The sequence below is a fragment of the Myiozetetes cayanensis genome, unplaced genomic scaffold, assembly GCF_022539395.1.
Source record: "Myiozetetes cayanensis isolate MyiCay16 unplaced genomic scaffold, myiCay2020 scf1, whole genome shotgun sequence".
NCBI lineage: Eukaryota > Metazoa > Chordata > Aves > Passeriformes > Tyrannidae > Myiozetetes > Myiozetetes cayanensis.
The window spans coordinates 59,200,677-59,224,906 of record NW_026086604.1 but is presented as its reverse complement, the minus strand read 5'-3'; the positions used below and the strand labels follow the sequence as shown (position 1 = coordinate 59,224,906).

General features: G+C 40.1%; 1 protein-coding gene across 8 annotated transcripts in view; it reads right to left on the bottom strand.

Annotated features, from left to right (window-relative positions):
• CARMIL1 (capping protein regulator and myosin 1 linker 1) overlaps positions 1-24,230 on the bottom strand; it is a 192,832-nt gene that overhangs the window by 107,851 nt on the left and 60,751 nt on the right. For all 8 annotated transcript variants that reach the window (XM_050309266.1, XM_050325774.1, XM_050317461.1 and 5 more), the window contains exon 3: positions 3,498-3,548. In XM_050309266.1, coding sequence (XP_050165223.1) covers positions 3,498-3,548 — 51 coding nt within the window. The remainder of the gene's footprint in view (positions 1-3,497; positions 3,549-24,230) is intronic.

The following is a 24,230-nucleotide window of genomic DNA, read 5'->3' as shown; positions in this document are numbered from 1 at the left end:
AGGGCAAGGCATTAGCCTGGTCACTTCCTTTTAGTTATCATTAAAACCATTGTAACTGAGCAGTCTGTCTAAACTGCACAGTTTCCTGTACTTTGTCTTATCCTAGGTCCACAGTCAGGGTGCTCCCAGGTTAACTGGCAAACACCATATTATTCTATTTCTGTATTTGTGACAGTCTTTTAAACAGTCAACCTGAATGACAACTGAGGTGCTCAGAACCCAGAACCAGCTCTCAAGACTCCTTCCCTATAAAGGCTGCAACAGCACAGTGGGAAGTCAGGAACAGAGGATATCATTTTCAACCATAACAACCAGCAAAAAGTTTTCCAGAAAACTTTCGTTACTACTGTCTCTTTGCTATTTATTGTCTATTTTCTGATCCCTTCAGTCACCCTCATGATTTGGCAGCATCAGAAGATATAAGCACCCCTCTCGTTTCTGTGCAAAGTTCACCTTCCACCAAAAACCTAATTTAGTGACCGAACCTTACTCAGAAATTTTTGAGACCTCATGTGCTTCATTTTACACATTCTGCTGCAGGGGCAGCATCCACAGCACACAGGCAGTTTCAGGGGTGTCATTGCATCTGCTTATGATGCAAGCAAGCACAGGGAACTGAGGCAGGAGAGGAAGAACCAGCAAAAGCATCTTCCCAGAGCCCACATCAACGCCTTGCATTTTCCCAAGGGTAAGGGCATTCACTTCTCTTCAGTGCTTTATTTCTAAGCTAAGACTGGCAATCTTGTGAGGTGACATGGCCCCATGCAGTTTGCTCAGGCCAGAAAGAAAAAGAAAATCAAACAAAAAACAAAACAAAAGCAAACGAACAACTTCCCCACATGAAGCAAAATCCCAAACAAACAAAAAAAACCCACCAAAAAATCCATAGCAGCTCTTGTTGGCTATTGGAATAAGCTAGACTACACATCGAGAATTGAAAAGCTCTTTTCCTCCAGTGCCAGTCAAATTAATTAAACATATGAGATTATCCAACATTTGTTTACCTAAATCACAACTAAATTTTAAGGGGAAAGTTTCTGTGATTGAAATCCTTCATATTTTGAAAATTATTTACCTATCAGATTGAAGGTTCTTCTTTTGATAATGTATTTTGTATGTGCAAACATATATATATGTACACACAATCAAAAATACATTTCTATTCCTGAGAAAAGTTTACACAGATCCAGACTCAAGAATTCAGTTTGCAAAAATTCTCTGGACTAGAATTAACAAATACCAGGAAATGTGGCAATATCTCTACAGTTCATCTTTGGTTCATTCTTCTAACTCAAAAATATGATTTTACAGTCCTTGCTTTGCAGCAAAAAGGTAGAACACATTCTAAACATCTTCTACCTCAAACTAAGAAATAATTTTTACTAGGTTTTAAACAGCATAATCTCATTTATTACTAAAAATTATATGGTTTACAAATCCTCTTAAGAGGTTATGCGTTGCCTCTCGTTTAGGAACCCTTCAGTTACCTAGACAACTAATTTTACAGTTTTCAATTTTTTCAACAAAAACTTAATGAAAGATGCTCTAGAAATACATTCACAAATCTGAATTATATTCCCACAAATGTTTCATACACTTATTTGTGTGCTTGATAACACATCCAGCATTTACTAATGCTGCAGCTACGTTTTATATGGACTCTAGTAAGAATTATTAGGCTTTACATACTGCCCTTCCTTCCCTATCAGTCCATCTAGATTAGTGGGAATGAACTGATTGGGCCAGAGTGTGAAGTTAAGAGGCAGTCATTGTAATATCTTTGCTCTAAGGGTAATGATGTGAGTTGATATTGTAGTTAATCAACATCAACTCCTTTCAATTTTGATCCTTGTTTAGTAGATACATCTCAACATCATTGTTTAAGGAAAAGTGAAGTTTGGAATTGAAGATAGCAATAGCAGTCACTCAGAACCGGCCATCACTCAGTGTACTTAATTTTGTGAAAGGTTTCCCCCTCAATTTTGTGAAAGAAATAATGTGTCTTTGCTGAATGTTCTCAGCTGTCTTTCTAGAAGTTACTGCCTGACAGTTACATGGAAGCTATTGGTCTCAGAAAGTTTCTGAGTAGCTTTTGAAAATACTATAGACATTAGAAAATTCAATAAGATTCACTAACCATGCTAGAAATGCATTTTCAACCATCCTAACAGCTATTTAGATGTATAAGTTTTAATGAACTATAAATCATAAGCACAGTTTCTCATCATCTTCCTTCTATTACTAAAGTCACACTTCTATTAGTACAGAATACATATTCTAGATTTTCATGAAAACTAAAACAAGTTTTTCAACAACGTAAATCTATTTAATAAAAGAAGTTCTCAGAGTTGTCTGAAATGCTAAACTAGACCTGGAGATATCACTTAGTATTCCAAGCCCCAGCCTTCAAGAGCTTTTTGATGAATTACAATGGCTTTGCTATCGTTTAACAAGATGATGATCACCATCTGTCTATCATGATGCCACTGCACTGATGTCTGAGCTGTTCATTAACTACATCTATGTTGCCATGCAAGCAGTCACCAAACCCTGCCTTAAAAAGCCCTGGTTGAAAACTGCAGTGATCCAAAAGCCAACAGACAACCAACCAGAGACATCTGTGCTGCAGGGACAGGGTGATCAACTGAGGAAAATAAGTTTCAGTAGAAATTCAAGCTACAGTCATCCTACCTGTCAGTCAGCATCTTCAAATTATTGGTAGGGACAGTCACATTTATCAGTGACCATAACTACAAATCTGGTATCAATCATTCCAGTTATTGATTCTGGTTTTTTCTATACAGCATATATATACTCACACACTTATGTGTAAAATACAACAAAACAGGATATGTGCCAAGTTCCCATTCACTGATTCCGAGCTGGACAAGAGATGCTCTTCCACATCAGTCATTTTTATTCATATGGAAATTATCTTTCTCTGCTACAACAATCACTACAAATTGTCACAGGCATAGAAAAAATAATTCATCGGCATTGGCAAGGCAGGTTGCCAAGGTGCTTCTCAAAATGAACCACAGAAATCATTAGAAAACATCAGAATTTAATAAAACTCAACACAGTTTCTACCTCCAAATCCAATATAATCATATTTGACACTACAAACACTAGAGGGAATAATGCCATCAGCTTGTTTGCACATAAACTGTCCCTCTATAAAGACAATCAGGCTCATCTCACAGTTCTTCAAGCTGGAGTTTACAACATAATTTTTCAGCCAACTGCATTTCTACAAGTTAAAATTCCTCTGAAATGGTGTGTGTATATATATGTAAAGACAAATTCATTTAAGGCATACACTAATGGAAGCACCATTCTAACTCAAGACCATGCAACTTATCATCCCTCAATCATTTCTCCTTTTTAAACAGATGTACAAGTATAATTAAAATATGCTGAATTTTTGCTACTTAGTTTATGTAGCTTACACTTGTATCTAAAACCCCAGAACAGTTACAGAAACACAGTGATTTTACCTTGGTGGGAATCCGAGATGTTAAAAGAAATGCCCGACATGATGCCAACACCTATTGGGGAAAACAAACAAAAACAAAAAGAACATGATTTGTAAGAAATATTTAATATTATTAAATATCCTTTTCCAGGAAAATCCTGAAACTAGAGGAAAAAAGTCTCTAGCAGAGTGAGTAGACTTTCTTTGCTGTCATACACTGAAGGAAGCAAAACTGTGATCAGATCCAGTAGAACACAATGAAGAGACTGAATCAGCCTATAGAATCTGATCAGCTATAAGCTAGTTGGCACACCACTGAACTGAAGAAATTTGTTTAATCAATCTCTCAAGAACATGTAATAGCAATCTTAGTGACATTTTAAAAAGAAGCAAGGACAAGAAGTCCTACCAGGGACACCAGATGTAACTAAATGTAAAAAAATACACAACATAAACATGATCTTATTCGTGATGTAAGAAACTGTAAGCAAACATTTTCTTTTGGACACATTTGGTACATTTCTAGAGTAAGAATACAAAGATTTCTCACTGATACCACCCGCACTTTTTCTCCCACAAAAACACAGTTAGACTAGTGAGACCAGTAACTCTGGGAAGAAAACAAAAACAAAACTTGTATTTTGGAAGCTACTGCCAATCAAAATGTAATGATTCTATATGATATCACTCCTGTCTCCAGTAGCACATCCCACTCACAGATTTTACACCTTGCAAAAGGGATGAGTCATATGGCAAAACTACAGTACTCTTTGTTGATTTACCTGCCTACAGAATTATTTACTGTTGTCTACATCTTTTTCCAGACCAAAAAAACCCACAACAACAACAACAAAAAACACAACAACAACAAAAAACAACAAAAAACCAAAACACCTCAATTTGAACACTGCATAAAAATCCTACAGCATGTGCAGAGCAATTCACACAGCTAGGACCTCCTGAACTCAGCTCTGTTTAGCAAGTATCCATCATCAGGTGATCAGGTTGACAAAAACTGTGTCCTCCTCAGAGAGGGAGAACTGGCCTGAGAAGGCAACCCAGCACCTAGCTCTGAACACTGTTCAAACACTTCAGAGGTTGAATTTCAGCTTTAGTATCTCAGCAGAATCACATCTTGCTAAAACCTAAAAGCACAAGTTCTGTACCAGTGCCAGATATTAGCAGATTGTTTCAGGGCTGATGTGATTAGACCTGGTGCCCTGGTTACCACTGATGTAGAGCCAAACCACTGTAAAACAACCAGTGCCTACTGTAAGGCTAAGCCCTACACTGAAGCCCCCTTATGCTGCCTGGCATGTCCAGGCCCTGTCAGAGAGACCTGCCTCATTTCCATGCTCATGTGTCAGGGAGAAAGAATCTCTTCTGCTCTTCTCCTAGCTGCACCTATCCCAAGTATGTCTTCCACAATCCTGCACGAAGAGAAGAAAGGGGAAGGGCCTACCTGAGGGGTTTTTTTCACTGCACAACCACGGCTGAGCCTGACAGCGGCTCTCTCTCACAGTAATAAAACCTCAATCTTTCCCCTCTCTCACCCACCTCCTCAGGATAGCCACTTACAGCTGGTGCACACCACTCTCCTGGGAGCCTCTGGGGAAGATCACACCCCCATGTGCTCACAAAATAGCTTCACTATCAGCAAGAGTGCCCCTCTTATTCACAAACTCACACAAACCCACCCACAAACAAGCTGCTCAGCTCTGAAGAGGGGTAGGTGATCAGGCACCCTCCCTGCACTAGTACCACCAAAAACATTGCTCCAGGGCAGCAGGCAGAGCAGTTGCAAACAGCTTCTCCTGATCTCCTTCTGGTCACCACACCTCAGGTGCACAAGTGAGACAGTCAGGGAAAAGGACACCTTTTGAAGAACTGCTTTCCATATTTACCTTCTAGGTAGTGGCCTACAACATTAGAGAGATCAGTGCTCGTGTGTATGCCACCACAGTGGGATAGCTGGCTGAAGGAAAATCATATAACAAGACTGTGACAAAACATTTTCTTGCATATATGGGTTCAAGCTACTTTACGAGCATTGACAGGGTTGATTTTACATGATTGCAGTACACATGAGCAGTCCAAATAACAAAGTTAAAAGCAAACCAGGTAACCAGAGGAGTCTAACAGAATTATGTTGGAAAAGCATGTTCCAACAGAGCACATGCCAGTGTATATTCTTGTGGTAGATGTACTAATGATCCCAAAGTGATCTTTCTAAAACCAACAGAGCTGAAATACCCACCTACCTTAAGATGCATTTATATACAAAGGAGAGGACTGCTGTAAGATGATACTCCCCACTCAGCAAGACCTAATCTTGAGCAATAAAATGGTACAAAAAAAGCCTGAGCCCTCTAATCCAGCAACACCAAGGTTTCTACAGTTTTCACGGCTGAGATTGTCAGAAACAGGTAAGAGTTTAATTTTGCACATAAAATCAGTTGAAGATAAAGTCAATTGTTACTGCAAAGTTAATACCCCATCTTGACAACAGCAGGACCAGATTTTTTTTTTACAACGGTAAAATTGTAATTTACCATAGAATTGGCTAAGAGGAGGCTTTGCATTTATCACAATTTTAGGTCCTAAAATCCATGAGTATACATTATGACCCTTGAGAGGATCAGCTTTAGTTTACTGCTTTCTGATTTTTTTCTATTTTTTTCAAAACGTTGTGTGACATTTGCATTTTAACATCACCATTTTTGTTCACGTTTAGAAACACAGTAGCCTGTACCCCAGTTCAACTTGAGACTTGCTGAATAAGCTGTGAAACATGAACGGTTTTCAGTGACCTCCTTCTCCACGATAAGGCTGCAGTGCATTAACAAATAGTGGCCATTAAGATACCGGCTCACCCATGGCTCTGTCAACAGGATTCTTCATGGTTGTTAGTAACTGCAAGGGCAACAGAATACGTATTACAGACTACCTAAAACAATGTATCACTCTATGCCTTCCCTGGCGAAACACGAAGCTATTGACAAAGGCAGAGGCATCAGAGATGTTTTCATACTTGTCAACTCAAGTTCCCTTTTAAGAAGCGAGCTATTTTTGTGAAGGAAGACCCAGGTCTCTGTGCATTCATCTGACACGAATAACGAGTGTGTGGTTAATTGCACAATTATCTAGGACTTTCATAAGCATCCAGATTTCTTGGAGTTTCTAATTTCTTCATACGAAAAAACTAAAAGCAGAAGCATACACTGTTACTCTCTAGCAATCCTCAAGCATCTCTACTGAGAAGGTTCTGCCACTGTTATGTTCATTTTGCACTGGAGGAACCCTGAGTACAGGAGAAGTGTCATCATCCAAGGCACTTTGAAAACCAGAAAGATAATTATATTTAGGTAACAGAAGCTTCAGTCTGTCTTCTTACTCCAACTTTTTTAAGCATAAAATAGGATTATTATTTGAATTTTAAATGACTCCAACTCACAAACCCGAGTTGATGATTTCTTAATGTTTTTATCATTCCAAATTCCATAATGCTCCCTACACTGCTCAGAGTGTACACAAAATCAATCAAAATTTGGAAACATTTACCAAAAACCTACCCTGCAAATTATTTCTCCAGAGACTCATGACCTACAAGGTCATCTTCAGTTTACCAGAATAAACGTGTTTCAGTAAATAAAACTAATTTGAACACAGATCCTTAGTGAGCATATCAATAAAACATAAACATACCATTGTATTTGTGATTTATTGTCAAATCCTAGCCTTATTATCCATTTTAGCACTGTAAGTTAAATTAACAGGGCTCCACTGGGTTAACCCAGCCACGCTACCTGGCAGTCACTCTTGGGAACATCATTAGAGTAACACAGCTCTGTGCTAATTGCATCTGTTTTGCCAGCCAGACCACAGCAACTCAAGCCACCTTATCTATATTTAAAGCAGTTTCAAATTCATAAGCAAATGAAAATCTTTTAAAAAGCACTACTACCCATTTTAAAATGCCCAGGAATAAAGAGCTCTGGAGAACACAGTGAGCATGCATGGCTTCATGACTAAACATGAGATAAAATGGAACCACCTCAGCACTTCATGGGCTGTGGGGAAGTTGCACCATGTTCACTACACTCACTACCACAGATGTTTTGAAACTCCCCTCTACTGAAATCTCAAAAAAATAATGGATTAAAGATATGTTTTCCTCTTGCTGGAAACTGATTGACATACTTTAACATCACCCCCCCTCAACAATCAAATCTGTCCTTTTTTTTTCATCAACTGCTTCAATTTTATTTCTTAAAATACACTCTCTGTACCTTTCCTTTTACTATAGTTTCTTTTGCCCCCAGCATTTGGCATTTTGTCAGCCTAAAAATTGATTCAGTCTCTTCCATTATAATTTACTTGAGGAAGGAATCATTTGCAACAAATTTTCTGATTTAGATAGCCATCATTTTGAGAATGCATTGAAACCAGAAGACAGTTTGCTCTTAGTTATACCACCCCTATTTTTATTATTACTCATCACCATTATTATCCAAAACATCATCATTTTTAAGTTTCCACCCTTACTAGTTGCTTTATGATTTCGGCCATAAGCTTTCCATTGCTACTGCTGATTCAATATCTAATGTACACACAATAATGCGAGGTAAAGCAGCAGCACTAACACAGTTTTTGTTTTGTTAAAATACGGATGAATCAATACATGTTAGAGCATCCAGTCTCTCTCAGTCCCTATAGGATTGACCATTCATTTCCTGAGTTGCATGCCTGATGTTGTAAATGCTTCATCCTGAAGCAACTGGAGTTCGATTAGATAAAAGGCCCCTTTCAGCAACATGTCAGAGATATTAGTGCTGGGTTTGAGTGAGGCAGTTCCTGCTAAAAGCACTGAGCCTCCCTACACAAAGAGGCTAGCTGACATCCTGAAGGGCTTTTTGGAGGGCTGATTAGCTCAGGCACAACGAAAAAATTCTATGCTGCATCATCTGAAATGGTGGCATCACTTGGCATATGGTGGGTTTCTCTGCAGAGTGCTGACACCAGCAAAGCTGCCCAGTTCAGCCCCAACCTGAGGGCTTGCAGTGTCACCACCTTTACCCACAGGGCCCTCTCAGTTGCCTGAGGTTGAATTTGTCTCTGACCATTTGGTCTCAGCTACTTTTAAAGTGTAATCAATGATAAACCCCTTGACAAACCTTATTCACTCCTGTTCCAAATGTCTACTTATTTATCCACCAATACTTGGACAGTCTTTGGAACTGGAGAAGATCCCTTTTGAAAGGGTTAGTGTACTTCAGTTCACACACAAAAAAAGAACTTCTCCCTCCCTGAGCCAAGTTGAACACATTCCCAGGCTTGCCTAAGTGGCTGGTGCCTGTGTGGCCAGCCAAAGACCAAAACATATCCCAGAGCAGACCAGCAGCAGCAGTAAGGGGAGCTGTTATTTCCATCAGTACAATTCTCTCCTGTGCAACCTCTACAGCTCAAGTAACTACCTCGGGCATCCCCATGAAGGGCTGCTCTGTTGCATGTTTCTCTATTATCATTCCTAAAGTCAACCACTGCTTCCTGGTCCCCTAGAAAGGTCCCCTTATAGTGGAGCACGGACAGAGAGCAAACCTGCCTGCCACTGGCATGCTGTGCAGAGCACAGCTTTCCCTGGTCCTTCTTTCCATCACACTGCATTAAAAACTCAAGCCTGATCTGTTATGGGTCACCAATTTCCGTATTTTCTGGATGGCACAGGATGGTATGGGGAATAGGTTTTAGTTGAAATGGGTTTTTTAATAAAAATTGTGTGCTCAGATATCAAAACAGCTGACAATAAATCTGTTGTGTTTAAAGAGAAGCGAAGCACCTTTTATATTAATGTACCAAACAAGACAGGGGACACCACAAGATGGCAATACGGAGTGCTTCACACAAATTTCCCTTTCAGTCTAAGTTACAGGACCCTTTCAGCAGAAGTGCTTATTTAGCTATTGGAAAGCGGTTCAAATCTGCAGAGCAGTTTCTACTTCAGAGGCAACAATAAACAAGCCTAGAAGACAGTTAAGAGAAAACTATCCTCATTTTAGAACTGATGAAAATCAAGGCACGGACACGCAGAGATTTGCCTAAAACAAAAAGGTAAAATGAAGTGGCAAAGCTGGAAAGAGAAGCTTTGAGTAAAAGGGCCCTAATTCTGGAGTACGAGAAGAAACAACATAGTTTGGAGGTTTATCAGCAAATTAAGACAGAATTTCCAGACTAAACCAAATTTGTTCATTAGCTCCTCTGACAGCTCTCACAACATTACCACTACCACCTACAAGCAGTGTTCTAGCCCTGCAAACTGTTTACAGAAGACACATGAATCAAACTGTGCATCTTTAACACCTGTAGCACAAAGAAACATGTACACTTGCTACAACACTATCTGTAATGAGCAAATAACTCAGCTACTCCAGTAAAGGTGGGATTTCAGAAGAAACTGAGACAGCAATTCACCTTTGGCCAGATATTACCAGCAACAGGAGCCATGGACACCCTAATTGCCAACCCCTGTCACTTGAAGTAGATTGTGATGTGATCACCAGTGGTGCAGACTGGGATTCCCATGCTTTAGAGACTTTACACCCAAAAGTTTTGTATCTTATAATTTCCATTAACCAGAGCTGCTTGTGGAAGGGCAGACATCTATGTACACAGGGCTCCCTTGTTATTCCAACCAGTTAGTCACAGAACAGAGTTTCATGACATTGTGAGAGATGTCCAATATAGTGCACTAAAGCCGATGCAATCCCCTGCAGACTGCAAAACATTCTTGTGATTCTGCTCACAACCACACAATTCCCAACAACAACAAAAAACAAAAGTAAAGCATTAAATACCAGAAGACCTACCTACTGCATTATTTAAGCCTGTTCTCAGCCATGAAAACAGGAAACAGAAAGCAGCAGCACTTCAACAATACAAAGTCCTCTCCACGGCACTGGACCCAGCCTGGGCTGACCCCAGTCAGGGTAGAGGAGGGGAGTGGGAGGGGTGCATGTTCAACCACATACCTTCACTTGCAACTCATCAGTGAGGTGTATCACCCCAAAGGTAGTTTTCCTTCTCTGTACCTATGTTACACATAAATAGGTCACTAGCACATTAGTGTGAATATACCTTTATTTCAAATTTTTTTCCCACTTTCACTCTTATCTGTATACAGCCATTATACAGATTCACTGTCACAATTCAGGTTACAAAGTGCCTCAGCAGGGTACCTTCCCCACGTATCAGGCTTTTACAGTGTTCCAGCCCTCCAATACTTTGTTAAATTACCGGTTGAGAACATTCCGCTGGCTTCAAGGAAAGGCCCTGGGCTCCAGCATTTTCTGAGCACAAATTTTTTACGCTCTTCTGCTTCTTCCCTCCATCATAAAAAGAGCCTACAGGCACCATTTAAAAAAGCCCTTCCATTACCTATCCATGGTGTTAATAACAAGGAACATCCATACACCTTCCCTTTTCCTACATACAACTTCTTTCTGTGTTTATGGACAGCAGTTACGATTGGAAGCATTTTGGTATGCTGTATATGATGCTGTTTCTATGCAGAAGTAGCTGGAAATAGATTTTGCTATTGCAGTGCTTTTATTCTTATCTTCTTTAATTTCATCACTTAGAAATGCCAGATTAAACATTTTGCAGTGATCCTTGTTGACGGGATTGCTCTCTAAGTGTGTCACAGCAACCACAATGAAGAACTTTAAAGACCAGGAGGCAAAACAAAAGCTTCAGGTACAGAGGAAATGCAATTTGATCCACAATGCAAGTACTGTATTTTGGTTTTAGCTACCAACAATTAAATGATTAAAGATTAAACATTCAATTAGCAAAGTGCAACGCACTTACCTCCACTTACTATTAAAATAAAATAAATAACACATTAAAAAATTTTCCTCAATAGCCACTGCCATAAACCACCATTACAAAAATATTGACTTTGGACCATCCCAAGAGCTAAGGGCCAGAGAAAGATGTCAGCTTAATAAATCTATAGAATTAAGTCTTTTGTTTACTCTCCATGGTATATACAAATTGAAACACAAAGCCTAAACCAATGGGTGGAGAGTTATAAAATCCTTCAAGCCTAGGCAGTTCTTTGCCAAAGAAACAGGTGCGAGACAAAACACTCTTCCTCATTAGGTCCAGAGGGGTTCACTCAAGCTCTGCTCCTCTACAATACTGCAGGAGCCTCATTGCTGTCCTAAGGTGCACTCTGATTTCCTTTTCTTCCTCTTGCTTCCCCACAGAACCTTTTTTCCATCTCTGTCATTCTGTAAAACACAAAGTACCCGCTGGACCTAACACAACTTTGACAACCTCTCCATCCCTAATCACTTGAGCTACACTGCAAGTCTTCATCTTCATATATTTTGATATCTTAAGACCATCAATCTTTCAAGAGAGGAATGGTGCTTGAGTGCTGGAACCAGCTACTTGGCCATTTAAAATCCTTAAAAGCCACCACTATATTCCCAGCCCCTAAACTCAGATATTTTGTTATACTGTTTTACATTTTATAAGATGATCTCTTTTACAGCTATTATATTTCTAGTGTTTCACATTTTTCCTCTGCTAAAGAAATCTTTTCTTTCACAGTTTAAAACATCTTTCAGAAATGGTCAAGAAGAGAGAAAGTAACTCTCCTGTCCCTGCACAAAAAAGCAGGGCTGGAATGCCCACTGCTATTCCCACATGCAATGGGAAATGAAAGGCAGGGCCCTTATAGTATGGAGCTTTCCCATGGCTCCCACACCTCATTATTCAAGTGGTGGGAGCTGAAAATGGCTGGGGCATCTTCTGTTGGCTCACCGAGTGCTGAGCAGCCTTCTACCAGTTTAGCAGATGAGTAACTACCGTCTACTGGGGAAAATACATAAAAGCTTCTCTGTCACACACTTAACTCTTTCAGTCAGGGCAACTCAATAACTGAGGTGTGAACAATGTCCCTACTCCCTTGTCATGCAGGTGTATGAAGCTGCATAGATTCTTTCTTAGGAAATTCTGTACCAGATGACAAATCCCAACTGGAATTCCCGTCCCCATCCCCCACCCCCTGCTCCCACTCTATATCTAGCAGGCAGGAAACCCAGAGGCCAGGTCAGCTTTGGGCAGTGACACAGCTGATTGAATCTGGCTTCTCCCTAGACAGAAATTCAGGAATTGCCACATTCCAGACAAGCAATTTTGCCTCCAACATGCTGCAAAAAAAAATACGTGACGGTTTCAGCCCACTCCTAAAATGCACACTGTCTTGTCTGCCTAAGAAATGCAAACTGCAGATGCAGGGCAAAACCCACTACGTAACCATTGATGGAGTGCTATTATTCTTTGTGCTGATTTTGAAGTCATATGATGCCAATTATCTAATATTGTTCATTATTAAAAATGAATATCCTCCTATCCAATATAAAAGCCGTTTTCATAACTTTCAGTTTTGTAAGGATTCTTAAATGTATCACACTAATACTACCTATGTGTTACTTGTACAGCTTCTTATAGAGTATATTAACTTGACAAAATTCGTGTAGTAACAAAATATCCCCATTTATCTGAGAACATCAATTTCAAACAGCCAGAAATCAGGCTCAAAAAAAAAAAAAAAAAAGGAAATTACAAGCCACTGAATGCAAACCCAACAAATAATTCTGCTCTTCAAACTTAGTAGTTAAGTATAAAACTGTTACACTTGTACTCAACACTCTTCTAGTGTTATAACACAGCTTCTAGTTATACAGAAAACTTCAGTGGTTTGTAAGCTACCTATGTCTCTGAAAATTTGGAAAAAAATCGGCTTGCTTCCCCAAAAAGCTTTCACAAGATTCTGATACGAAGGTCTTCTAAATGAAAGAGTTTCTCAGAACAATTTCTTTGTGAATTTTGGATTTGTAAGCACTGATCCATGTGCTTAATGCTGTTTAACCATTGTTCACTTCAGAATGCAAGAATCTTACAGAGAGGAATAGAGCTTTTAAAAGGTTACTTCACTACTGTGAATTCACAACTGAGTTAGCTTGTCAGAACAGGCTGCAAAAGTGTCAAGTAAACTAGATCCTTCTGGGCTTTATAACTTTATCCAGAATAATGATTTGCAAGCTCTTCAATTTTGGACTACCTTAATTTTCACTATGGAGGTATAGTACAGTCTGCCAAAAAGGAAAGTAAACCTGAGAACAGCCTTTGCTCTATTTAGATGGTAGATTTGCAGGCAACTCTCTCCCCATTCTCCAGGCAGCCAAGCCTTTGGTTCCTCTCAGACAACCCTTTCCCTGGCCTGTTCTGAGACTGCTTAGCCTCTCTTGCTGACCAAGTCAATTCACTCTCCAGAGCTCTTTGCTGGGTTACACAAGGAGCTCATGAAACAATATGAGGAGCAGCAGCGTTGGCTGGGCTGAGCAGTGCGTTGGAGCTGGAGGCAAAATCCCCAACCTCAGGAGCTAAAAGACCCCAATTCCTGCAAGCCAGGCTTCAATCTCGAGTGATCGCTCCTGTACACACCCTAAAAGTCACCCTGGTAGAGGATAGAACACAGTTTCAAAAATTGTAATTTAAACATCAATGTTTTGCTTTAAAAGGAACTTCTAACAGAGAAATGCTGCTATAGGTCTACAAATAAGAAGGAAAGGTGAGCACTCAGGCAGCTCATCAGCAGTTTTTACTGTGGTGAGACCACTCCCCTCACAGCCTAAGACCCAAGTGCCACCAGCACGGAACCACCAGAAGGGCCCAGCACAACCAAAGGAAGCCTCTTCTGCAGGCAAATATGTGACTGCAACAAACCAGGGTCAGTTTAGCACCAATATGGCCCAGCTACCAGCAGCATCAGAGGCACAGCAACACAGTGCTCTAGGAGAGCTAACTGCCTAAGAGCTTCCCCATCCCATAGGCAGGCCTTTCAGGCTAGACCCAACTCCACACCATCGTAAGTTAGCCTGGTTTTAAGGGAATTTAAAGATTCCTTGGATAAGACAAGTCAGTAGGTATCCTGACTGCAGCACAGATGCAGTTTATAAGCATGCCCTTTCTAGGCATTTTGCTAGGCTTTTCCCAGGTACCACTACGCTCTTGCCATCAAAACTGCTCAGCTGGTGATCAAAACAGAGAGAAAAATTAAAACAGACACAACTTTAAGAAGACAGAATGGCTTTTAAGCATGGGATTCCCTGGCCTATTATCTCTACCTATCAATCACATGGCTGAAAACCAACTTGCTTGCCACTGGAGATGTACTGGGAAGCCTTTAGCTGAAATTCAACATGTCACAGACAAAATCTTTTCATTCTATATCTTTCCCATGCTCTACCTTTTCAACTCTGACACAGGGTGTTTATGCACACAATTTGTGTGTTTATTATGCTCTTAAGCTAGGCAGTACCTAAATAAAAAAAAACCAAAGGCCTATAGTCTACTACCGACAGACTTTAACCCCAACATGTTATCATCACGGCTTTAAAGACAACATAAGTGAGACAAAACCCATGCTATAATCACGTTGAACCATCTCAAAGAAGTATTGTTGTTATTTCCTCTTTTTGTAAAATGTTGTGGTTTCTTTGATTCTTTATGATGGTGAAAGGTGGTTTTTTTTGGTTGGTTGATTTTTTTTAACTGCAAAAACAAAACCAAACGTTGGTAATTGTATTCCACAATAACGTGCAAATGCTTTTCCTTAGAAAAAACTACTACAATGTTCAGTTTCCTGGGCAGGTTCCATGCAGTTGCTACTGTTGCCTTTTCTTGCCACTTATTGATTTCAGAGAGGACTTTAAGGTTTAGTTTAGGTAGTGCAAGATCTCACAAGTGAAGTATTAGTCTGTTAAAGGACAGTCCATCTCGGTTCAGTTTTTAAGTTTGCTCCTAGTGTGACTATCATCCTTAGCCTAAGTTCACAGTAACATTGATTTGCTGTAGTTATACATCATCCATCAACCACTTCAGTAAACTCCCCTGGATTCAGTCAGTTTTGTTGGCCTTCTCACAGAAGTCAGAAAGGAAAACGTCATTCAATCGTGCTGACTAAATGGCTGATTCCTGTGTATAATGACAGCTTTTCTACCTACATCTTGTTTATCATCCCTTCTTAAGATCTTGCATAGCTTAAAGTTCTAAACATGTTTTCTTTTCCTTTTGTTGAGCTTTGATACTTATATTAACATAGAAGTTTTGTACAACTAAAATGAGAAGTTTTAAAGAAATCACTGCAAAGTTTTTCAATTACATGGCTAAGTTCCCAAACACACCATAAATAAATGATCACTGTCTTGTTAGCAGGTTTGCACAAAATTTTACCCAACAGAGCATCAGAAGACATCAGAACATCATTGAAGATTTGAGCTCTGCCCACACAAAAACACTTGCACTACTGGACAATTAACTTCATTATTCAGATGAGAGCAAATGATGTCAGTAAAACACAGCAATTAAACCTCAAAACCTCCTTCCACAATTGTAACACTGAAAAAAAAAAAACAAAACAGCCGTATCTTCCATTTCTTCTGTGTCAGGGTCTTCTAATCACTCAATTTGTCTGCATTATCATGTTTTATTTTCTTGCAGACTGAATATAAATATCTTCTCTTTCCCTATCATAAATCATAGTATTTCTCACACAAGTGCAGCAAGAAATTAAGACAAGGAGAAGAAAACATCCATGTCAGTGTATCTGTGATGGAATGACTTTTCAAATTCATTTCCATTGAAGAACTCCTACCAATTCCGAAAGGGCCCTACTTCCCTCTTGTTCACGAATTAGATGAGAAATTAGGAGATCTTCTATTTTCAAGTATAGATTTCGCTTTAAGCAGTGGTCAAGAGAGATGGAAACAACAGGACACTCTATTGACATCTACTCCAGGGTGAATAAAGAAGCTCCAGGAGACACTACTTTGCCCAAGCTAAAAAAGCAACAAGTGCTCACTACCTAATCCATTTAAAAGAAAAAACAAAATCTGGCTTTTTGCCTCAAATGATCACATCATCATGATCATAAAGTACATTTTTAATGAGGTCACTCCTAGAAACTGTTATCATACACAGACATGTATTTAAGGCTCAAATTTAAAAACACAGGTGCTGGAAGCAAACAGATATAGCCCTTTCAAGTACAGATGTCAAACACTGGGCTTTTAACTTAATATATCTTTATGCCCACTCTTTGCATGGCAAAGACCACAATGCTTCATCCAAGAATATCAGCATGGGGCCTGTAAACTCAGCTCGTCAGTCTAATGCCTCAGAGCAGTTTCAGAAGCTAAGCATCTGTTGTGGTTGCTAATAAAAAGTCTGAAGACTTTTTGATTTAAAATAATAATTTTGATAATTTTTTGATTTAAAATAATAATTTTGCAAAAGTGGGTAGGGGTGAGGGGGCAGTTTCACTTTTCCTGCAGCCACGTGAAAATACATAACAGCATTCAAAGTATATCACTGACCCACTCATGGCACAAATCAATTAATTCTATGAAGTTTCTGAAGCCTGGTAAATTAGTTAAAAAACCACAACCTTCTCTTGCTCCTCAAGGTTCACAATATGTGATCTGACCCTGGTTGTAATGATCATGTCACTATAAACACATGATGAATGAAACACAGCTGTCTGAAAACACTGGTACTCAATAATGCTCCCTCCAAAGGAGTCAAAGCCTATAGAACACAGGCCTCAAGGAGCCCTGCACAGAGCCAGTGAGCAACAGCTGCTACATACAAACAAGCATCAAAAAGTTAGGTGATGTAATACACAACTAGGCAGGGCCAAGCCTCAGCTCTCATAATCAGGTGTCCTTCCTGGGGAGGGGAACATGAAATGGATACTTCCCAGCAATCAAACCAGATTAAACGCAAAGTAAAAACACTGCAGAACATGACAAATGTCAAGGTAATCCAATTGTGTGGACTAACACATGGGGGTTTTCTTCTCTTCACTCAATTCTTAGTCTTTGCCATGTTTCTACTTCCAGAAGGCTGTGTAACCATTCCAAAGACTTTAATATCTCACACAAGTCTTCCTTGGTAAAGACAGTGATTTTTGTGTGTACTGTCTGAAGTTGCTACTTGTTGGCAACATGCAGATACTGCAGAAGAACTTGTAAGAAGAAAAATTAGGCTGAGGCTGACCGTCTTCTTCAACTGTGGTTCTGGAAGATTTGTTCCACATGGAAACACAAAAGATTACACTTATACACAGCATACTGAAAGCATCTGGAAAGCCCAAGCTGTTCTACTGCCTGCCCTGCTGGTAACTGCTCTGCTCGTGCTCAGTTAAGTCAACATGCTTAAGACACACTACGCATTCTGACATGCAACTCATGCAAACCGTATTGGATTCTGGCTACTGAGTTCATGTAAACCTAGAGTGCCATGATCTCCAGATATCCAGTATCCATGGTTTCATCTGGATCAGCACAGGCCTGGAAATACAGGCACTTTACGTACCTTTAATATTTTATCAAGTTTTGTTTCTTTGCAGAGATCCAGGAAAAGAGGTTCACAAAAGGGTTAATCTGTGCCAAGTGGAGCTGTCCTGAATTAAAAGCTGTGAACACCTGACACTTACTAGGGACTGAGCTCTCTCCCATAGGCAAGTTTACTGTGGGCTAAGTTTGTCACCTTTCATATGCCTCTGTTGCAACTCCAGTGCACTCAATTCTTATGTTAGCAAATGCACAGCCTGCCCTTTTGTCTACAGCTGCTTCAGTGCTATTTGCACCATGTTTCTGCCTGAAGGTTTGTCCCTCTGCTTCTGTGCCCATAGCTTGAGAAGCTCATAATTGGCAGATCTGGGACACTAAATAATTCTTAGGAAAAGCCAGGAGGCTTCTGAAAACAACTAACAAAACAAAAACCATCTCAGTCAGGGATGTGTGTATGTGTAATGAATGAAAAACAGTGACAACATAAACCTGTGAAAATATTTCTTTCCAGGTCACTTTTACCATGGAACGTGACTTGATTCTCTAAATTCACTCTGTTGATATTATAAATATATCCCTTTTCAGTAACAAATGAGTAGATGGCTGCAGAATCACACTTCCTTCAAATAAGGTGGTGCTGTTCTATTCCAGATTATTAGTTTGAAATAACATCCCCTGCAGTGCATATACTCCTGTGATTTATATGCCTAAATTAGCAGTGCTTTTCTAATGGAGCAGTAATTCAAGTATTTTTCTGGTTCATTCTAATAAATAAATCAATGCAGAGAGTCTACATTATAAGTTAACCAACAATTTTAAAGAAGCAACAAAACCATATTGATTTGTTTTTAATTTGCTAATACCTAGAGAAGGGAGAAAACTTTCGGAACTAAAAACAAATAAGGGTCTCTGAAAACTATGAAGGAAAGGATAAGATTTAAAAGCTAACGTCCCTTAAAAAAACCAAACCAGTTAACTAAAAATTAGAGCTAAAGCTATCTCCCTACAGAACTAGTACATTTCTGGTATACCTGCAGAAGTCAATTTTGTTATCAAAATACAGTCAACAAATCTATATATCACACACCCCAAAAGAAGTCTAGAGTTGAACAGTTATCTCTGTCTCATTCTAGGTATTAATTAAAGCATATATTGGGGAGGCAGGGGGGAGGGCAGGAAGGCAATAGCTATACACAGTTTGGGACACAAAAGAAAGACACCAAACTTTACAACAGTCACACAAATACACGGTGTCTTTTTTTCTAACTACAGTCACACAAATATTTGAACATGATCCACCAGCAGGATCTCTTTCTTCCTCCTTTATGCATATAAACTGCTCTCTTCCAAAATCCAACTACATCCACCTAACCATCGATAAGCAGCAGGTAATCTAAATCATTCAACCCAAGAGGAAAAATCTCCTAATTAAAAAATGGCAACTAAATTAATACCCTGTAATAATACACAGAACCGCTTGCAGAGCAAAGAGCACTACATCAGCCTTGGCACTTCATGTTCTAGGTCACACTTACACAAAGCCGGTAAGAAAGTGAGGGAAATCAATTAGAAGTGAAAAGCCTCCATGCACGTGCCAAAACGCAGTCTTAGGATGCAGCTGCATACTACAGCTAATCCAGTGTAACCACAGAGCTAACCCCGAGAGGCTGAGCCCACTCTCCCCCCAGTTCTATCACACTGCAGGGCACTTGCAATGCCACATTGATGCTCAGGTTGCTCAGCCAGGCTGGGGGCTACCGTGTGCACACACAGCAAGTCAGCCCTCCGGCATCCCATGTATTGCTTTGTCTCTGTCACCAACCCGGCTGGAGGAGCCAGAATTTCTGCCAGAGGGACAGGTGGCAAACAGGAATAGAAACTTCCTAAAACTGGCACAGCTGGCTCAGCCAGAGCTTGCTAGCCATTTTGTACCAGAAGGAGGGCCTTCCCTCAGAGGTGGATAAGTTCCATGATTTTAACTACCACCCCTTTTGCTTTTCGTCAACAGGACAAACCCCCAAAGACAGAAGAAAAGCCTAGCCTAACTTCTCTTTAGAAAGGACCAGAAATAAGATGGATATTATTATTGCAGGAAAGAGCAGAGAGGGAGGGCAATGTAATTAAGTATCTAAACAAGCCAGTGATGCACCACAGCTGGATGACTCTGAATCATCCTGTGATCTAGATATATAGCCCTTGCCCTGGTAGCCCTTCCCTCAGGTAACCACCACCTGGAGTTCACACCCAAGCATTCTACCAGACACAGATGCCCCATTTGGAGGTGCCTCTGCTGATAAATCTGGCAAAGCTGCTCTCTGTTCTAAGTGCAGCAGCACAAGCATGGTGGAGGTCCCTAAAGGAGAAAGAGACACTGGAGTCCAGTAGGGCAGATCACTTGGGCACCCAAGTAGCACCATAACAAACACACACATGAGGGTTTACTTATTTCTTTAACCCCTACACTAGAACAATCAGTGCCATTTTGGCTGATTAACCTTAAATAAATAGAATGGATTTCATTGGATTGGAGGATTTCATCCTACAATGGATGAAAACCAAAAATGCCATATGAATTTGTACTCAACTTTTCAAAAGGACCATAACAAAATCCAGTTCTCCTGATGCTGTGCTACTACCCATCCATTCTTTAAGAGATAGTAGCTTCTCATCTTCATTAGTCAAGGAGCTGTCCAAAGTATCCATAGCTCCGAATTTCAGTTTAGGAATTAATTTGCACAAAACCCCAATACTTGTCCTTTCAATCCTTGCTTGCTCTTGGGAAAAGGGAAGCAACTCAGACATGTTTGTTGCGTAACTCCTCACTGGCACAGTCAAAGAGCTCAAACAGTAATTGGAAAACTAGTACCACTGCTTCAAATAGGTGCAAAAATACACAGTGCAAAGCCCATTAATGGGGTAGACGAGGAGACAGACATTCAACTCCTCTCACAGGGCTTTTACACAGTTTAGAATATTTTAATGCAGGATCCAAAGAAAATGTCCTCCCACGTGTATTAATGCTAATTCACAGAATTAAAAAGCAAACTCAACAAGGCTGAAGCAAAGAAATTAGTTCACTGTAAATTCAGCTCCCATTTTGGGCAAATTAACTTGGTAGCATGCTTCATTCATATGCCCTAACATATATAAAGTATGTCATTTTGGTCAAGTTGGCTGTAATTCTGACACTCCTATTATCCACAAATACATAAGTGGCTTCCAAGCAGTTTTTTCTGCTTCCATTTAGCTATTGCATCAGCCAAGATATGTACATTTGTACTTAAGACAGTTTTCTAAAAGGTTCATGCTCACACAAAGTTTGTTTTGCTTGCAAATTAAAAATCAGGTCACCTACATGATAAACTTCACAGCACCATGAGCGTGCACCATTGTATCTACTTGGAGGAAAAGGCCCCTATCTAAAACAATCAGAAGTAGAGGTCAGCTATTCAGCTGGTGAAATAGAAAAACATGAAAACAGTCCTCTTACTTCTGAAGAAATCAACAACAAAATAGAGGAAAGCAAAACAAGCATGTTTTTCAGATTGGTTGTTGTCTCCATCCATCCCCCTCCCCATACACACACATACAGGTATACAGTAGAGGGAGAAAGTACACAAAAAGGATACACAGATTTTTTTTCCACGGGACTTCATTGGCACTAAAGGAGCAGAAAGCATTGTCAAGAATTTCTTACAATATCCTTCACAATACTGCAAGAAGCAATCCATTTGTCATGTACACTTAGCAACCCCTTTCCGATTACTAAAATAAAATTGTAACAAATGTTCTTTCAGTGAAAGATAACATGCTTGGCTGCACAAAATCTTAAACAGTATGTAATACTATGTTAGTCACAGCATTTAACATTGGTGTAACTACACTTATGTTTGCTTTCCAATGAGAGCAATATGACAACATACAGTATCTGTCCCAGAACTGTACACAGTAATAAAGTTTCATTTTATTAAGGAATTTTTCCATTCAAGGTACCAAATAAACAAAAGACATCCTGAAAAAACAACTGAGTTTTGTCTTCAGAAAAATACTCTAACAAATTACAACCTAAAACTAGACATTTTAATGCACAGTGTTCTCCAGGGTCTCTTTTTTATACATTCACAGAGCACCATGTACAATTATAATAAAATAGCAAAGGTGGCTACAGCATCATTGTTTGGAGTCTGCACATTTGGACTGCACTCCAGCCCTTGCCAGTGCACTCTTCTGAGCTCCCAAGCTTATCTGTGGGTCCTTGCCTGCTCCTGCTCAGATCTGGTCCCAGCCTGTGGTGTCCGCAGCTCCCTTGCCCCTCTCCCAGAACTTTGTACTCTCCCTCCGGAAAGGCTGTGGTCATACTAAATCAAGTAGCTAAGCAGCCTTCTCCAACCAACAATGAATCTTATCAGTAGAAAAACAAAATAGAGAAATACAGGTTGGAAACAACAAATACACACCGCAAACCCCACTTACCTAACTATCAAACTCCCAGGACAGAGACCTGCGGGAAACCCTTCCTCCTTCATACTCTCTCAACAGATTTTCCGAAACAAGGGCCCACACTCCATCAGAAAGTGGTTTTTTAACTATTCATAACCCTTTGGCTCACTGATCTATACTACTGCCAGACAAAACATGTTTTGTAACTTGGCTGGAGCTTCAAGAAGACTTAACAGCTAAAAGCTCAGGAATTGTCTATTAACCACCCTTGAGAGGCCTCCAGAAAGTATTTTATTTCAGGCTATTGTTTTGCTACCTGCTTTCCCAACAGTCTGTTGTTACTGCAGCACATTCACAGGGTAACACCTCAATAGGTAACTGAATGGCACAATATGAGGTAAGCAAATCTCCCTGCCGAATGAATAGGGCATTTTCTTACTTACAGTGCAGCTGTCCACCAACACATACGTTAAAAGACCCAACTGCAGAGTTTGCAATCATCAGAGAACACCCTTGTTCTTGTAAATACACCAGAAATACACAAATACCCTACTCACTATTGCCCTGAACAACTGTAGATACATAATGTGAAGGGTAATATACCCGATGAAAAGCCAAGATGGAACACGGCACAGTTTTCATGGTTGGTTAATGAGATAAGCCATGGCCCAAGGCAACAGCATCTACTAAATAGAGTAAGATTGCCTTTCCAGCTTAGTTTAACAGTCTAGATTTTTTTTCCTGAGAGAGATAAACAACAACATACTTGCTGTGTTATCTAAGATGCTGAGAGTACATGAAACAAACAACGGAGATAATTGTATTACTATTAATTCCTGTAAAGGAGTTAGAAATTCAGTAGTGAACTGAATCCACCCAGGTAAATGAAATGGTTAAGAAAGAACTTCAGGAATTAATTCTACTCTGCTCTCTAGGCAGCTGTCAGACTGCAATGATGAGCAATTTATCTTCCATCTACAACACTGTCAGCAGACAAGCAGAGTCACAGGGGAAGTCAGCTGCAGTCCACACCCATCACAATATCAAGTTCATGCCTCTGAGGAAGGAGACACTAGGCACATTAAGTATTTGCCCAGCTGCCCCACTACCTGTGAAATACTTGCACTCCAGAGGCCAGGTAACTTCCATGCTTTGGCTTGTCTGATGCCTGCTGCCTGCACAAAGAAGTGCCCAAGAGAGTAGTTACAAAGACATGCCAGCTATCAGCTATGCTCTTCCATCCCTGATTTGAAATCTGCTCTGTGAATCCCACACTTTTGCATCTAGATGTAACCACAGCCAGAGAAACTCAATGTGTGGCAGTTTACAGAGCTGAAATGTCCTACTTACCTCTGGTCTTGAGGGTGGTATGGAGAGGCAGTCACACCTATGCAGCCAGAATACTTATCCCAGAGCATAAAATTCCCTCCAACACAGGAAGAAACAACTTCAGACCTGCAGGTGGGCAACCTGAATCCATGGCTGCCACTGCCAATTACATGCAGGCAGAGGTGTTTCACCTGTAGGAGCAGGTTAAGAACTGGACATCGCTTTCAGGTCCACAGCTATTGTGCTACAGTAAGTACTGGCACCCCCTTCTTTACCATCAGGGGTTTTGCAAAACTCCTGTAATTTCATGAGACTGAGCTTGAGTTATCAGGTGAGCTTGCAGTGATGGCAAGGCACTATTATTTTATTTTAAATGTAATGAGAAGTCAGAACCCACACAGACACAGTTCGATGGCAGAGATGCTGAACTAGGCTGATGCAGAGGCAGGACACCCCACACAACCATATGACAGCACACTGTCGACCTAGCTGAGGAGTCAGGGGGAAGCAACAGTGGTCTGCGCATTTTGCAAACCCTGATAGGTGTGTGGGGAACAGAAGAG